Genomic DNA, 17,287 nt, shown 5'->3' with positions numbered 1-17,287 from the left:
TACATAAATTCAAACATTCCATAAGCTGTGGGTGTGTATTTTAAATACCGTAGTCAAAACCATGACAACGTAATAACATGAGGGTAGTCTACATTTATTCAAGATATATTTACAGTGTTAATGAAAGACAAGAAAAAAACTTAAGACGTGCTGATTCATGTATGCGGTTACCATAACGACACCTTCGTCTGCAAGCTCCTCCCCCACCCTCTGGCCTCTGTCTGCGTCACCTTAGTGCCACCATATCAGTCACTACCATCATCTTAGTCCACATGAAGACCCCAAGCTAACCCTGTGCCTGGAGCGACCAGCTGTACGAGGGCGTGCTGGGATTGTAGTGGCCAGCTCTGAAACAAGGCGTGAAGAACAGACCCATCTGGTACAGGTAGAAACACAGGACAAAGAGAAGGAAAGAAAAGACGAGTGCACCATGATTTGGTCCCAGAAGCACAGCCAGGCCACCAGTGATCGGAGGCAGAATGTATGACCCCTGCAGTGTCCCTAAAGCGACAGAAAGGCCCAGGTTCAAACCAACCCCTAGCCCCTACCACTAAGCACTTCTAGTTGTGATTCTTGGAGTTTCCACCATTCTAATCATGTTGGTTCATTAACTGAGAATCAGAGACTCAAGAAGAACTAGTTCTAAAGGCTACAGGTCAGTTTGACACGGCTATGAAGGGAGAGAGAAAGAGGGCATCGTGGCTCCTGTGTTTCAGTTCTTGTTGAGGCTCCAGAGGGGGTCTAGGCAGCTCAGGGGGTCGTCTCCCCCATCCTCGTGGGGCCCCTGGTTGAGACCCTGGCCCTCGGCAGGCTGCAGGAAGCTCTGCTTAGTGACACGGTACTTCCCCTTGCACCCACCACCCTCCATGGAGAAGGCCTCGGGAGTCAGAGAGGCCAGCAGCTCCAGGGAGTTTGGGGCCGGGCCAGAGGGAGGGGCCGGATCAGGGGTCACCTCTGGGACCGCATGGTTATTGGCTGTGGGGGGAGAGGAAGGGGCGGTGGCATCCACACCATTGGGTGGTGGGGACTGAACCTTCTCTGGGGAGGAGCGTGGGGGACTGAGGGAGGAGCGTTGGGTCTCGCTGGGAGAGGGGTCCCGGGCGGGGGCGGCGGCTGGCTCTCTGTCCAAGGGCAGGTCGGTGGCGGGGATGAAGGGTTGGTCCTCCAGACCAGAGGGGGCACCAATCTCGATGACAGGGTCCATGGCTGGGTCAGTGGCACTGGGAGGCCGGATGCTGAGTTTGGCGATGGTGGCCTGAATGGAGCTGATGGTCATGTCACCTCCCAGAACGATGTCCTGTTGGGACTCCTGGCGAGAGTAAGGCTACAGGGAAAAGACAACCAGACAATATTTAGACAGGAGTGAGCAGTAGTGTAGCATAGACGGGTTGGTTGTCAAGCAACAACAGCGAAACGTGCGCAACTATGGGGCAAAACAGGGTTGGCTTAGATTGACAACATGTCAACTATATTTTGTCTCCAATTTTTATTGAAAACATAAATGTGCACAATGAGCACTTGTCTCTAAAATACATCATTACAGTTGTTGGTTAGCTAGCCAGTGAATTTTTTGCCATATTAACATTGACATGAAATCAGTCAAAACACCTCAAAACAAGACAAGATGAAGATTAAACTAGCTGAAACGAGTCACTTCCGATTCCCCACATGGCAGTTTCTTGACATTGTTGGTAGCTATCTGGCCATCCAGAATCACAACAACTCATATACTTCTGCCCCATTGAAGCGTGCACATAGTTTGTGACGTTGTCAGCTAACCCATCTATAGGGCCTCTCAATTTTAGCTTACATCGAGTACCACCAAAATCGAAGCAAATAAAATAGTTTTTCCAACTACATTTTCAATAGGAGCATATTTACGACTTCAATCACCACTACTCACTATCCATTCAGGTGTCTGAGACCCTAAAGCCTGAATGCCAAAAGGATCAAAAACTGGCTCAGTGAGAGACTGGGCTCACCTTGGTGGCAGCAGTGCTGGGTGTCTTGCTGCAGGGGGCGGTAGGGAGGTAGCCGTGTCTCTGGAGGACCTGCTCAGCGTGTTTCAGCACCGCCTCGTAACAGAACTTCAGGTGCAGCTGTGGACAGACACCAGAGAGAGGAGACACCTTGAAGAGCCATCACACCAACAAACAACACTGACTCAATGCACTGAGAAAGTGACATGTGCTTTTACTAGAGAACTTGGCTATGTGATGTCACTCTTACGAGACTGCACATTTAACCCCTTGTAAAGCATGAGCTTGTTGTGTGTGTGTTTCTAACCTTCTCCTGCAACATGTTCTTCCTCTGCTGCCTCATCTTCTTGACCAGTAGAGGTAGGTCAGGGATGCTGTTCCCTGCCTCCAGCTCCTGTACCGCTGCATACAGCAGACAGAGGGCGCCGGTACGCCCCACGCCAGAGCTGAGGTCATGGAGAGAGACGGGGTTAGTGGCAACACACACACACACACACACACACTTGGTTTTGATTCATCATCATGATGTTTGGTGATCTTAATAAAATAGCATGTGTGTGTTACCTGCAGTGCACGACAATAGGTGTGTGTAAGGGCCTCTGGTGCAGGTAGTATCCATGAACCTCCTGGATGAAGCAGATTAGATTGCTCTTGCTCTCAGGAAGACCCCTGGGGGGAAGAAGAAGTGAAATGGTATTCGTTAGCCAGATATTAATTTCCATGCATACAGTGGTTAATCAGTTGTTACTGTGTGGACTCACAGCTCAGGCCAGGAGGTGAACTGCAGGTGTATGACGGTGCGTTTGAGGCTCTGGTCACGGTATTGCAGGCCAATCATTCGCTCCACGTGGGTGGGCGTGGTCTTCTGCGTAGTCAGGGTGACTGTGATTGGTCCCTGAGCAAGCTGCTGGCCGCGTTCTGTCGGGAAATAGCGCAAAACCTTTCCCTGCGGAAACACAGTAAAGAAACCGACTAAGAGTTGGGGTTCTTTCAATAAATAACAATGTGTCAATCAAAATATGGACTGATAACTTCCAATGAAATAATAAATGTGTTTTCACAAATGTTTAAGTCAATAGTCTGGAAGTAAATAAACCATCTAATCAAAGTTCTGCCTTATCCAATTCCTGACCTACCTTTTATCCCTTCTTGGGTAAAAACCAAACAGGTGGTACATCGTCCACCCACGGTAGTAAACCTTTATGAGCGACCCCTAGAATGACCCATTCCTTCTCCCCTGAGTGTGTTCATACCTTATCTAACTCCTGCTCTGAGACCAGCATGACCACCAGCGAAACCTTCTGCTCCCACACCATGAGCCAGAAGTCGGCGGCCGTGCCCGACAGCGGCGCCTGCGTGGCGATGAGGCGCGGGCAGTAGGGCGACAGCTCCTCCACAAAGCTGCCGTTGATGTAGTCGTCCTTGCCCGAGCGCAGCAGCACGCGGTTACAGTCGTAGGGCATCACGTCCTGGTGGCGGTTCTTCATGGTGTAACAGCGAGCGATGGCGATGGACAGCTGCCTGGCGTCCCTCTCCTGCCCCTCCTGGAGCTCCTTCCAGCGGGCATCCAGCGGCGACAGACCACCTTCGTCCGCCGACGGGCGCTCCAGAGACTCCACGGCCGAACGGAAGCGTTCGAGTTCGCTGCAGAGGCGGGCTACGCGTTCGGGGGCTTGGTACGGGTCGCCCTGGATCAGCCGGACGCCCTGGGAGCTCTTCTTGCGGCGCTCCCCGTCCTGAGGGTCAGCCTTGGTGGGTTGGAGGACGTTGGCGGGGGCCTTGGGGCCACCGGGCTGGCTCTCTGGGCTGGAGGAGAGCAGGTCGTCTGTGATGGAGTTCTGGCGCGGGAAGAGGGAGGTGGAGGGGGATGAGGAGGAAGGGAGAGAGGGTGGACCGCCAGGGGTGGGGGGCTGGGGAGGGCCTCTGGGGGGCCAGGCCTAGGGAAGAGGGGCCTGGGGAGGGAGAAGGGGAAGGTGAGGGCGAGGGAAGGATGGCGTTAGGTGGGAGGGCCACTGGAGGAGCTCCAGCAGTTGGTGGAATCATGTGCTGGGGAGGGGGCCGAGGTTGTCCCATAGAGGTGGGCTGTGGTGGGGCTCCGGGAGAGCCGTTCACACCTGGAGGAGTGGGGTACATGGTGGGGGTCATGGGGGCTACAGGCTGGGGAGCCTGGGACTGTTGGGGGGCTGAATGAGGCATTATAGGAGGCTGGTAGCCCTGTGGTAACTGGGGCTGGTAGACATGTTGGGGGGGTTGACCAGGGTGGGGCATCTGGGGCCCCTGAGGTGGGAGGGGGCCCCTGGGCAGGTAAGCCTGAGGGAGGTGGACATGATGGGGCTGGGAAGCAGGGGGCATCTGCTGGTGAGGGCCAGGGTGCATTTGTGGATGAGGATGCATTTGCTGGGCGTTGGGATGCAATTGTTGTTGTTGGGAAGGTAGCATCTGCTGATGAGGGTGTGGGGGCATCTGTTGGTTGGCAGGTTGCATGTATGGTTGGGAGACAGGGGGCATGGGCTGGGAAGTGGGTGGCATCTGTGTGTGAGGGCCCTTTGGGATCATGTGTGAGGGCTGTTGTGGCAGGTAGCCCTGCTGAGGGTGTTGAGGCTGATAGCCCTGTGGTAACTGGGGCTGGTAGCCATGCTGGGGTTGTGGCTGGGGCTGACCAGGATATGGCTGCTGATACTGGGGGGGCATGGGCGGCCGGGGCTGGTGCTGGGGGGCATGTACTGTGGGTAACCCTGCTGGGCCTGGGGAGGGGGTCGGGGCCCGGGCATAGCCCTGGGGGCAGACTGGTAGCCTGGGGGCAGCTGCCCAGGAGGGTGTTGGTACTGCTGCTGTGGATGTTGGTGTGGCACCTGGCTGGGCGCTTGCATGGGCACCCCAGGCTGGGTCATGTACTGTGGGTACACACCCATCTGTGGGGGAACAGCGTAGCCTGCAGAGACAGTAGGTGGTACAGGGTGGCGTGGGGCTGAGTTATAACTGGGGATGGGGGTCTGGATACTATCTACTGTAGTAGTGGAGGGACGGAAAGGGGCACGGGCAGGCCCGACTCCCCCAGTTTGGGGGGCTTGCGGCTGGGGAAGGCCATAGCCAGAAACAGGGGTCTGCTGGGGGGGTAGCTGAGTGAAGGGTCCGCGGGGGAAACCCTGGGCGGGGAGTGAGCCAGGGAAATGGTGCGGGCGAAGGTTTGGGGGGAACTGAGGGGTATAGAGCGGTGTCCCAGGTGCCCCTGGCCAGGGTAACGAAGCATTGCCACCCAGATTGGCACCAGGAAGGAAAGCCTCAGGTCCCGGGCGAAGGGCAGAGTGCAGGGAGGGGTGGTCGGGGGGTAGACTACGGAGCTCGTCAGGCAGGTCTCCTCCCAGGCTCAGTATAGCAGCGTTGATCTGGGCTAGCTCAGCATCCTCCAGACTAGAACAGGCAGAGTCCACGTCTGAGCCCCCCTTGGACCCCAGGGACGGTTTGGCTGCAGTGGGCCGAGAAGGGGGATTCTTCTGGGTCTCCCTGTCCAGCACGGCCTTCCTCTCCTCCTCCCTGCCCTGACACAGAGTCTTAGCTCTCTCCAGCAGGCGGGAGGACTTGGTCTCCAGGTCCTCGTAGAAGTCCTTCCCCTCCTGGGACTTCTTCATCAGGTCCTCGTAAGCCTCGTAGGACGCCACCAGGGTCTGCACCGTGCCGTTCCACCTGAGAGTTGGAGCGAGAGAAAGGAAGGAGGAGAAGAGGAAGGGTGAGATATCTTCTTCAGTAACAATGACATGAGGCTAGTGCTTATGTACCTAGTGTTTCCATTTGTCTGCTCCGATTTGCTTGTGTGTTCTGATTCTCTTTATTGGCCCCTTCCCTATGGCCTTGGACTGGAACAGCGTCAAAGTCCTTTGACCAATAGTGCTGGTGTCCCACTAAAACCCTTCCAAGCCCTTGCTCACTTGTGTTCCGTCTCGGCGAGGCCCTTGCGGACCGAGGCGTATTGCACGTTGGCTTCCGTCAGCGCCTTGAGGATGTTCTCCTGGGCAGACAGATTCTGGTCGATGTACACCTTCACCTGCTCATACTTCTTCAACTGCTCCTCAAACAACCTCTATAGGGAGGGAGGGAGAGAGGTGGCGAGGAGGGAGATAGAGGGAAGGGGGAGACAGGCAGGCAAATGTTACATATAGTGTGTTAAGAGGCATGCATTAGTCTAGAATTTCCTGAAGATCAAACCCATACACAATGTCCTGTACCTTCATGTCAGTGCGCTCGGTAGTGACAAGGGAGGAAGTGATGTCGTCCTGCTGGATGAGGTCACGCAGCTGTTTTTCCAGGGTGCTCCTCTGGTCCCTCATCTCCTGCACCTTACCCAGGATCCTCTTCATGCACTGCAGCCCCGCCACCTCCTCTGTAGGAACACACACACACACACTTAGGAACACACTCCAAATGACACCATAACTCTTTTCCACTTTCCAATACCCACCCTGGTTGAGTTGGGGCCTTGGCAGGGCATCTCTCAGGGCATCCAGTGGTCCCCCCAGCAGCCTCAGGTTACTGATGTGCAGGTTCATGGCTCTGTGCAGCTCTGTGTTGGTGAAGCTGGCCTTCTCATGGGCCTCCATGTACTTCTCCAGGTCCCTGCGGATCTCAGCCAGGGTCTGGGCATGTGCCTGGGTGTGCAGCTCCGCCGCGGGGCCTCCTCCCACCGCCTCTTGCAGCGCCCGCACCCCGGCCTCGTCCTCCTCCAGCACGTCCCGGATCTCCCTCAGAGACGCCTCCACGTCCGTGAACACACCAGACAGGACTGAGGGAGAGAGACATAGGGATAGTAACAAAGGCTGTGTGAGTATATGTGTGTATGTGTGTGTCCCAGGCCAACCACTCACCCTGCATGGACTGAATGAGGCTCTTGACGGTGTCTGGTCTGACACTGAGTGCAGCACACTTCTCCATCAGTACAGGGGGGATGTGACTGTACATGTCCAGGTTATCTACTGAGTCTGGCTCCAGACCCAGAGAGTCCATAAACTGCCTGTAAACCCAGAGCTAGATCAGTAACCACACAAAGTCACTATATTAAATCGTAGAAGGCGTACCTAGACGACACAAACACACACACAGCCGCTCCGACTCTCCTACTCACTCTAGAGTCTCATTCCTGCTGTCTATCTTGGCCATGATGTCCCGTAGCAACTTTGCCTTCTCTTCACTGTAGAGAGAGGAGGCCTCGTGGGCAGCCATGGGCACCAGCTTGGCAAACAGGTCTGGTCCTGTGACACTGGGATCAGTTGGGTTCACGGGCAAGGCCTTCACCAGGGGGGCACCTAGAGAGGACATGATGACAATGAAAATCCAAATATAGTATATGAAATGCAGGAGAGGTTGTGTGTGAGGATAGGTCATAGGTCAGGGTTCAATGTGACCTTTGACGGACGCAAGAGTCTCCAACGAGGGCACAGTCTCATGGTAGATGAAGTCATTGTCTTTCTTGGCAGAGTTGAACCTACAAGGGACGGGGGGGGTAAGGAATAGCAAGATAAAAGGAGAGGACGGATCAGAGAGAACCCCTTCAGCCAGAGCGCCACTGTTTGAGTGACAGTGTGTGTGTGACTGTCTACCTATCTCAAAGGTTAAAGATTGTACCAACCTACCCTACAATCATAAGTCAATATACAGTAGGGAATATAGCTGCTTACTTTCCCCCTATCACGTCCATGGTGAACTTCAAGGCCTCCTGCACACTGTCCGGCTGACCCTGATCAAACGAGAGAGAATGAGAGAAGAGGGGATTGAGGGGAAGGAGCATAAAGACAGTTCCTTTGTTATTGTAAGTTTGATAACAGACACAAAAGAATCCATTTCAGAACGCCAAATGAAAAAGGTTACACAGAGTCAAGGTGACTGTACCTTGGCCAACTTGATGGCTTCACTGAGTTTGTCTAAGGAGCTCTGCAGGTAAGCCAGCTGTTAAAAACACAAAAACACACAGCTTTAGATAAATAGGTGTATAAGGAGAGACATTGGATTGCATGTAGAGGAATGGAGGTATGCAGAGGAAGATACACGGGGGGAGTAGGGATAGTCAAGAAGGTGACATACCCGCTCTCCATATTTCTGTTGCTCCTCTGCCTGCTTCCCCATATGCAGCTGAAAAGAAATATAATGTTATTCAATAAAAGAGCATCCGTAAACCAAATCGAGAACACATTCGCAACACACTCCCTCACAACACACTGTCCTGTCTCAAACTCACATGGGCGATGGAAGCAAAGTAGTAGATCTTCATTTGCACCAGTTTCTTCCAGTCCTTCTGGATCTTACCCAGCATGGAGGCTGTGTCAGAGTTCTCCAGAGCCCTGCACGCCTCCTTATAGTAGTCCACCACCTGCACCAGGCCAACAACAGAACAGTCGCACACCTGGGTCGTACTCATTAGGGCACACCGTAGCGAAATGTTTTTGCAACAGAAAATAATTATCATTTTCTTATTGGATAAGTTCAGTTAGTCCCTCCCAGTTTGATGCCTAATGAGAACGACACTGCTCTACGGCAACTGAGGTCTAGAGGGTGTTATCGTGCCCTGCTGCTACGTCTTGTGTTGTTGAGAGGAGAGAGATTTACCTGAGCACTGATGCGGGCTACAAGGAAACTCTTCCTGTTGTCCAGCATGGACTTCTCCAGAAGACACTCCTGAGCCTGACCCTGAATGGAGACAAATAACCATGAAGTGTGTGTGTGTGTGTGTGTGTGTGTGTGTGTGTGTGTGTGTGTTCATGCTTGTGAGAACACATGCATGTGCGCACGTGTGTGTGTGTGTGTGTGTGTGTGTGTGTGTGTGTGTGTGTGTGTGTGTGCGCGATAGTTACCAGCATGAGGTTGATGTTGAGGTTAAGGATCTGGTGACTCATGTCCACGCTGAAGTTGTGGCTGAAGTGGTCCCTCAGGTAGGAGAAGGCCCCCGCGGAGCACTGGAAGTGTGTACATGACACCTTCATCCCCTAGAGGGAGAGAGAGAGGGGAGGGAGACAGAAGGGAGTGAGGATGGAAGCGATAGAAAGAGGAGGGCAACACAATGGATGTCAGTGTGAGATGTCATGGAGAGAGCGAGAGAGGTTAACGTGTTGCTTCTGCTCACCTCTTCAGACACCCTGTTATCCATGGCTCCCAACATGGAGTGGAGAGCACCTACAGAGAAGACAACATCATGGCAATCAGGACATAGCTGTTTGACGGCTGGTTGGGCCCTCAGTGCTGATCTAAGGTCAGTTTTACACTTCACCACTCAATGGTTCAACTCACCCAGGTTGTAGAGGATGCAGGCTTGCTCATAGCTGATGTCATCATGAGTGACTGTTTTTCCAGAAAATATTTCTGTCCTGATAAGAGAGAATGAAATTGTTGACACACTGTTTTGCATACATGAGGGTGTGGTCTGTGTCTACATGTTTGGGCCTGTCTGTATTTGTATGTATTATGGATCCCCATTAGTTCCTGCCAAGGCAGCAGCTTCTCTTCCTGGGGTCCAGCTAAAATTAAGGCAATTATATACAATTTTAAAAACATTACAATACATTTCACAACAGATTTTTACGACACATTAAGTGTGTTCCCTCAGGCCACTACTCTACAATCACATATCTACAACACAAAATACATGTGTATGTGTGTCTGTCTGTGCCTGTGTGTGTGTCTCTTCACATTCCCGGCTGTTCCATAAGGTGTATTTTTATCAGTTTTTTTAAAATCAGATTTTAATGCTTGCATGAGTTACTTGATGTGGAATAGAGTTCAATGTAGCCATGGCTCTATGTAGTACTGTGTGCCTCCCATAGTCTGTTCTGGACTTGGGGACTGTGAAGAGACCTCTGGTGGCATGTCTTGTGAGGTATGCATGGGTGTCTGAGCTGTGTGCTAATAGTTTAAACAGACAGCTTGGTGCATTCAACATGTCAATGCTTCTCGCAAATACAAGTTGTGATGAAGTCAATCTGACCTCTACTTTGAGCCAGGTGAGACTGACAATGTTAACTCTCTGTGTACATTTAAGAGCCAGCCGTGCTGCCCTGTTCTGGGCCAATTGTAATTTTCCTAGGTCCCTCTTTGTGGCACCTAACCACACGACTGGACTGTAGTCTAGGGCCTGTAGGACCTGCCTTGATGATTGCATTGTTAAGAAGGCTGAGCAGCGCTTTATTATGGACAGACTTCTCCCCATCTTAGTTGCTGTTGGGTCAATATGTTTTGACCATGACAGTTTACAATCCAGGGTTACACCAAGCAGTTTAGTCTCCTCAACCTTCTCAATTTCCAAATGTTTCATTAGTTGAGGTTTAGGGTTTAGTGAATGATTTGTCCCGAATACAATGCTTTTAGTTATTGAAATATTTAGGACCAACTGCCTTCTTGCCACCCATTCTGAAACTGACTGCAGCTCTGTGTAAAGCGCTGCAGTGATTTCACTTGCTGTCATTGCTGACGTGTATAGTGTTGAGTCATCAGCATACATAGACAAACAGGCTTAACTCAGAGGCAGGTCATTAGTAAAGATTGAATAGTAAGGGGCCTGTGTTCTGTTATACAGGTAACTCTCAAACCACAATATAGCAGGGGATGTAAAGCCATAACACCAATGCTCCCTCTATGCTGCGCACGTAGCCCCGGGACTGCCACGCTGAAATATCAGCCAACAGAGAGAAGCACGAGATTGAACCACTCAACTTTCTAGAGCAGCGATCACCAACCGGTCGATCTCCAAGACATTCCTAGTCGATTGCCAAATAATTCTGTAAAAAACCCAACGATAAAGCCTATTTTTTGTATTAGTCTTGAGCTGTTGGCGGTAGGTGCACCCAATTCAGCTGCCCTGCGCGCCGGGGTAGGCGAGCTGTTGCCATTTTGAACCATTTTTATTTCACCTTTATTTAACCAGGTAGGCCAGTTGAGAACAAGTTCTCATTTACAACTGTGACCTGGCCAAGATAAAGCAAAGCAGTGCGACACAAACAACAACACAGAGTTACACATGGAATAAACAAACGTACAGTCAATAACACAATAGAAAAGTGTATATTCAGTGTGTGCAAATGAAGTAAGATTAGGAAGTTAAGGCAATAAATAGGCCGTAGTGGCGAAATAATTACAATTTCGCAAATAAACACTGGAGTGATAGATGTGCAGAAGATGAATGTGCAAGTAGAGATACTTGGGTGCAAAGGAGAAAGAAAAAAAAATTATATATAGAAATAAAATAAATAACAATATGGGGATGAGGTAGTTGGATGGGCTATTTACAGATGGACTATGTACAGGTGCAATGATCTGTAAGCTGCTCTGATAGCTGATGCTTAAAGTTAGTGAGAGAGATATGAGTCACCAGCTTCAGTGATTTTTGCAATTCGTTCCAGACATTGGCAGCAGAGAACCGGAAGGAAAGGCGGCCAAATTAAGAATTGGCTTTGGGGGTGACAAGTGAAATATATCTGCTGGAGCGCGTGCTACGGGTGGGTGCTGCTATGGTGACCAGTGAGCTGAGATAAGGCGGGGCTTTACCTAGCAAGGACTTATAGATGACCTGGAGCCAGTGGGTTTGGCAACGAATATGAAGCGAGGGCCAGCCAACGAGAGCATACAGGTCGCAGTGGTGGGTAGTATATGGGGCTTTGGTGACGAAACGGATGGCACTGTGATAGACTACATCCAATTTGCTGAATAGAGTGTTGGAGGCTATTTTGTAAATGACAATCGCCGAAATCAAGGATTGGTAGGATAGTCAATGTGTCTCAAGGTACAAACTCTGCCTTCCCTGCGGGCCCAGAGAGCAAATTAAGTGCACTATAGGTCTACCACTGGCCAATCAGATGGCTCAGATGACTGTGTCTGCAGTAATGTAGTGTGGCATAAAAGAAAGCTGCAGAAAGTTGATACTGTGAGATTTCTAAACGTTTAAAACCATGACTAGAGAGACTGTCAACGAATACAGCAAAGAGATGCTGTTAATATGACCAGGTTTATGTTTAAATTCTTACTCAGCACTGTCAACACTTTGTATTCAACACTTTTATAAGCCATAAAATGCGCGTTGTTCCTATATCCTCTCAGCGCTACAACAAGCACTGCAGCAGTAATGAATGAGTAGGAAAGTGTCTCTATAGGCTTGCGTTGTTGTTAGTGGCTTGGGTCTTTTTTAACATCGAGGAATATTTCACTTTCTCTGTTCAACATGACTTTGTGCATGAGGCAGAAATAATGTGGTGCGTGTCGAGTTTCACCAGCTGGGAGATGGTGTCCCTTTTTGGTCAGTGTTAGTGGAGGAAAGGGAGAGCGGAGGGATGTTGAGAGGCAGATCCTCAGTCTGCTGCTCTCTCCCGCCGCTGAGACGGACCATCAGATGCACGCACCATCGCGCCCCCCCCCCAAAAAGGAAATTATTTAAATGTATGGTCATTCAGCTGTGCTTCACAAGTAATACAACAACCGATCTATTACCGGCGTGATCATTTAGCCTACCTCAAATGTTAAAATGTAATAACATTTTTAAAAATGCCAGAACAACAATGCATTGGCAGGGCAATTAATGCAAAGCCAATATGCAGTGATAATGTATTGGACCTATAACTTACTGCACAAACCTCACTGCTACAGTACTATTTTTATTTGATTGTTGCGTAGGCTTGGAGCGGTAGATCTCGGCTTGCATTTTGACTCAGTGATCTTGACTCAGAAAAGGTTGGTGACCACTGTTCTAGAGTTTTCCCTGTTAACACTATCAACGTTTCCATTTACCGTGGCAATTGTGATCGAATCAATGCAATATTACCGAAACAAAACTAACTATGCAAGAGATTTTGTTGTAGGCAGAACGCATCAGAGTAGGATTCTATTGCATTGACATGCACTACTCAGCCCGGTGCGGTTTAAACAATCAGAGCTGCAGTAGGCCTATATGCAAATAGCTCATTGCCATATATGGATATGTGCCATTTACTTTGACCTGGACTGTGTTTGCAGCATGAGCGGTCGTGAGTAGAGGCGCTTAATTTGAAGTCAAAGTAAGAGCTGCTGCAGCCACGTGTGCACATTTTGTTCATTTCCTTTGCTAGTTAGTGAGTTATTAGCCCAGTTATAGATCATTTGTAGTCAGCAATAGCGGAGTGATTGCTTCCTACAAGAGCACAAAACATATACATCTCTAGACGTCTTTGAAAAGCGAGTCAGGTAAAGAGCTTTTTTTATGTCTTAAAGGGGCAGTGTTGTATTTTGAGACAGGCTTGAATAAGCTAAGTAGCCAATAGGCAGAGGGTAGAATAATTTGTCTGACTCTCTGTAATAATGGTATGGAAATAATAATGCATTTTATTTAGTAAAGTGGTTTCTTGCATCAAACATCACATTTTCAGTCACCTCCTTGTCTGAAGGACAAGTGGATAAACAGGTTAATGTCAAGCCCTACACTTTTTCAAAAGTCTCATGGAATGTAGGCCTACATTGAACACCACACATTGGCTGCTACATTAGGCTGAATGATAGAACAGCCGTTTCCACGTTAAAATGTTATGGGATGCATTTTCTCAATTGTTTTGATGTTAGGCCACTCTGGTAGGCCTACGTTATGATCAAATAGCCACAGTAGCCTACATGGCCACCTCTAAAACTGTAACTTAAAGCGGGTACAGCCTCCGGGTTCACAGTAAACACGCGCTGGAAGTTGCACAGAATTTTCACAATGTTACGTTAATTAAGCAGACCTGAAATTTGCTCAGTGCTCAATAGAGGGAACATTACACATACGACTTTCCAGCAGCAGATTATTATAGATAATGTCAAAAGTTGCACTGAAGACCAACAAAACAGGTCCCACAATCTTTTTATTTATTCATTATTATTTTGTTTGCCAATCATCTGTTATTTGTGTAAGTGGTGTACATGTTGAATGCCCATCCCTATAAGCATTTTGAAAATCTGCTGTTCATTTGTTTACCGTGAAATAGCATTGTATCTGGTCAAACACTAATTTTTTCCAAACGTTTGCTAAGGGTTGATAACAGGCTGATTGGTCGGCTGTTTGAGCCAGTAAAGGGTGCTTTGCTATTCTTGGGGAGCAGAATGACTTTTGCTTCCCTCCAGGCCTGAGGGCACACACAGTTTCCTGTAGGCATAGATTGAAAAAATGGTAAACAGGAGTGGCAATATCATCCACTATCATCCTCAGTAATTTTCCATCCAAGTTGTCAGAACCAGGTGGTTTGTCATTGTTGATAGACAACAATATTTGTTTCACCGCTTCCACACTCACTTTACAGAATTACAATGCTTGTCGTTCATAATTTGGTCAGTTATGCATGGCTGTGTAGGTTCAGAATTTGTTGTTGGCATATCATGCCAAAGTTTGCTAATCTTGCCAATGAAAAAATGATTAAAGTAGTTGGCAATATGACTGGGTTTTATGATGAATGAGCCATCTGATTCAATGAATGATGGAACCGAGTTTGCCCAAAATTCTATTTAAGGTGATCCAAACCTTTTTACGATCATTCATCTTTGTTTCATAGTAACTGTTTTTCCAGAAAATATTTCTGTCCTGGTAAGAGAGAATGAAATTGGCGACACACTGTATTGCATACCTGAGGGTGTGGTCTGTGTCTACGCGTATGGTAGGGAGAGCTTATGAAAGTGTGTGTGTGTGTTCGCTCACACTTTATTTGGATAGTTCAGATTGTCCATCTGTAGAGATATCTGTTGATAAGCAACGGCGTGCTAAGGTTCCAGTTAGGGAGGGTTTAGAATAAGGGTTAGGGTAAGAGTTAAGGTTGGGGCTTGGGTTAAGATGAGGGTTAGTAGATAGTTGAAATGTTACTGATAGTCTGTCGAGCATCTACAGATGGAATATCCAAATAAAGTGTTACCTTGTGTTCTTCCGGTCTTTCCGTAGCGGTCTGTGGTAGAGTTTATGAAAGCAAGTGTGTGTGTGTGATATGGATCTCATGGATAAGTGTGTAAATATAGGGCTCCTATGTGTACTTCATTGCCTCATACCATGAGATGGGTACTGCTGCTTCCTGCCCAGGCCCCAGAGGCACACGGCTCTGAAGGTAGTGCAGCTGCCCAAAGTACTTCCTCAAAATGCTGCAGCCCTCAAAGTCCCGCGTCACATTCACCGCACCCTGCCACAAACACTTACTTATTATATGATAGAAAGACAATACAGTATATGACCTACATAACAAATAAATCACAACGTATGACATTTGCATAGCACAAGTCGCTCAGTCCCAGTTCATACCTGTCTCAGTGTCTCCAGCTTCTTCAGCTGTTCATTATAGCTGTCTGGATTCTCCCCATAGTTCTTCAGGATGAACTGAAAGGACAGAGGGAAAGCAGATAAGAGGGGCCATTGGGAACTCAGCAAATAACCTTTATTTAACCAATAAGGTCTATTCATTCAATCAGAAATAGATTTACAGTATCAGTCCAAAGTTTGGACACAACTACTCATTCAAGGGTTTTTCTTTATTTTTACTACTTTCTACATTGTAGAATAATAGTGAAGACATCAACACTATGAAATAACACATATGGAATCATGTAGTAACCAAAAAAGTGTTTAACAAATCAAAATATATTTTATATTTGAAATTCTTCAAAGTAGCCCCCCTTTGCCTTGATGACAGCTTTGCACATGCTTGGACTTCTCTCAACCAGCTTCATGAGGTAGTCACCTGGAATGCATTTCAATTAACAGGTGTGCCTTGTTAAAAGTTCATTTGTGGAATTTCTTTCCTTCTTAATACGTCTGAGCCAATCAGTTTTGTTGTGACAAGGTAGGGGTGGTTTACAGAAGATAGCCCTATTAGACCGGTGGATCTGTCCTCTGGTCTGATGAGTCCAAATGTGACATTTTTGGTTCCAACCGCTGTGTCTTTGTGAGACGCAGAGTAGGTGAACGGATGATCTCCGCATTTGTGGCTCCCACCGTGAAGCATGGAGAAAGTGGTGTTATGGTGTGGGGGTGCTTTGCTGGTGACACGGTCTGTGATTTATTTAGAATTCAAGGCACCATTAACCAGCATGGCTACCACAGCATTCTGGAGCTATACGCCATCCTAAGTAAGTTCAATATGCTGCCCTGCATCCCCACCATCTCATTGTTCCAGCAGGATCCAGCATAAATTTAGTACTGACATTCATAATTAATCCATAATCCAATCCAATTAATCCATGTAATAAAAAATGACTAGATCTGCACCTATTGTGTGGACAAAGGAAATTAATCAATCTCCCAGACAGTGTTTTATAAAAATGTTTGGTCTTTGTTAGCCTAAAGCTGGGATTCATTCCAATCCATGTTAGGTCCATGTTAGATCTACGTTATAGCCACAGAAGGCTGGTGGGAGGAGATATAGGAGGATGGGCTCATTGTAAATGGCTGAAATGGAATAGTGGAACGGAGTCTAATATGTGGTTTCCATATATTTTATGTGTTTGATACCGTTCCATTTAATCCATTACAGACATTACAATGAGCCTGGCCTAATATAGCTCCTCCCACCAGCCTCCTCTGGTTATAGCGCGGATGACTGTTAAAGGAATTCCTGCTTGAGTGTAAATGATTAAATAATTCTACCCTGAATTTAGGGATAGGGTCTATATAGCCTGTAGCATAAGTAACTAAAGCGTTGAGCAGAAGTCTCATGAGATTGGGTTGAGCAGAAGTCTCATGAAAGGAATGGAGGTCTGTGTGTTTAAGTAAACATCAAGAACTGTTAAACTGTGGTTGACCTGACCTAGCTTGAACCCTCCAGGTTTCCCTAATATCAGAGTACTAAAATGTCGGCAGGATCAGAATTTACGGTTTTCAGAGTTCTGGGGAAGAGGACAATTAATCCTTAGTGTTAGTGTGTAATGTGTGTGCGTAAATGAGGAGCCTGGTATATAATAGATGTTTTGTGTATGAACTGCAGAACGTTCTCTGAATAAACTGTACAGACCTTTTGCAGAAAGCTGAGTCCTTGCCTAATTATTATTAACCCAGTGTCTAACAAACCTTGGGGATTAGTCAAGGCTTATTGATTGGTAATTATTAGCATTGGGATTCGAAAATTCCCATAACAATGACATACAAAAGGTTATTCCCGATTGAGCCAACATGCACAGCTTTTACAGTGAATGAGATCGTCTGGGAAAATGCCTTTAAAAGCCGCATCGTCAGCTTCCCGTCTCGTCAAGAGACCCCACTTTATTCTCCTGTAGATGTTGAGAAGAAGAGCAGCAGTGCCGTCTGGATCCGAGCATGAATATTCTGACAGCGGAGAGATGAGAGACTCCCATTCAACCCCACA

General features: G+C 48.2%; 1 protein-coding gene across 1 annotated transcript in view; it reads right to left on the bottom strand.

Moving 5' to 3' along the window:
* Positions 1–73: 73 nt before the first annotated feature.
* LOC106605337 (tyrosine-protein phosphatase non-receptor type 23) overlaps positions 74–17,287 on the bottom strand; it is a 30,384-nt gene continuing 13,170 nt past the window's right edge. Inside the window, 24 exon segments of the mRNA XM_014200837.2 lie at positions 74–1,324; positions 1,983–2,099; positions 2,287–2,425; positions 2,544–2,648; positions 2,741–2,925; positions 3,233–3,886; positions 3,888–4,659; positions 4,662–5,663; positions 5,906–6,057; positions 6,203–6,357; positions 6,436–6,756; positions 6,839–6,984; positions 7,096–7,276; positions 7,376–7,455; positions 7,649–7,707; positions 7,860–7,916; positions 8,052–8,099; positions 8,206–8,337; positions 8,574–8,654; positions 8,819–8,950; positions 9,088–9,137; positions 9,252–9,328; positions 14,985–15,112; positions 15,232–15,306. Of these exon segments, the coding sequence (XP_014056312.2) occupies positions 713–1,324; positions 1,983–2,099; positions 2,287–2,425; positions 2,544–2,648; positions 2,741–2,925; positions 3,233–3,886; positions 3,888–4,659; positions 4,662–5,663; positions 5,906–6,057; positions 6,203–6,357; positions 6,436–6,756; positions 6,839–6,984; positions 7,096–7,276; positions 7,376–7,455; positions 7,649–7,707; positions 7,860–7,916; positions 8,052–8,099; positions 8,206–8,337; positions 8,574–8,654; positions 8,819–8,950; positions 9,088–9,137; positions 9,252–9,328; positions 14,985–15,112; positions 15,232–15,306 (5,460 nt within the window). The 3' untranslated portion in view covers positions 74–712.

This window comes from Salmo salar, chromosome ssa05 (genome assembly GCF_905237065.1).
Source record: "Salmo salar chromosome ssa05, Ssal_v3.1, whole genome shotgun sequence".
Taxonomy (NCBI): Eukaryota; Metazoa; Chordata; class Actinopteri; order Salmoniformes; family Salmonidae; genus Salmo; species Salmo salar.
The sequence above is the reverse complement of the archived record's forward strand: the minus strand, read 5'-3'. Positions and strand labels throughout refer to the sequence as shown.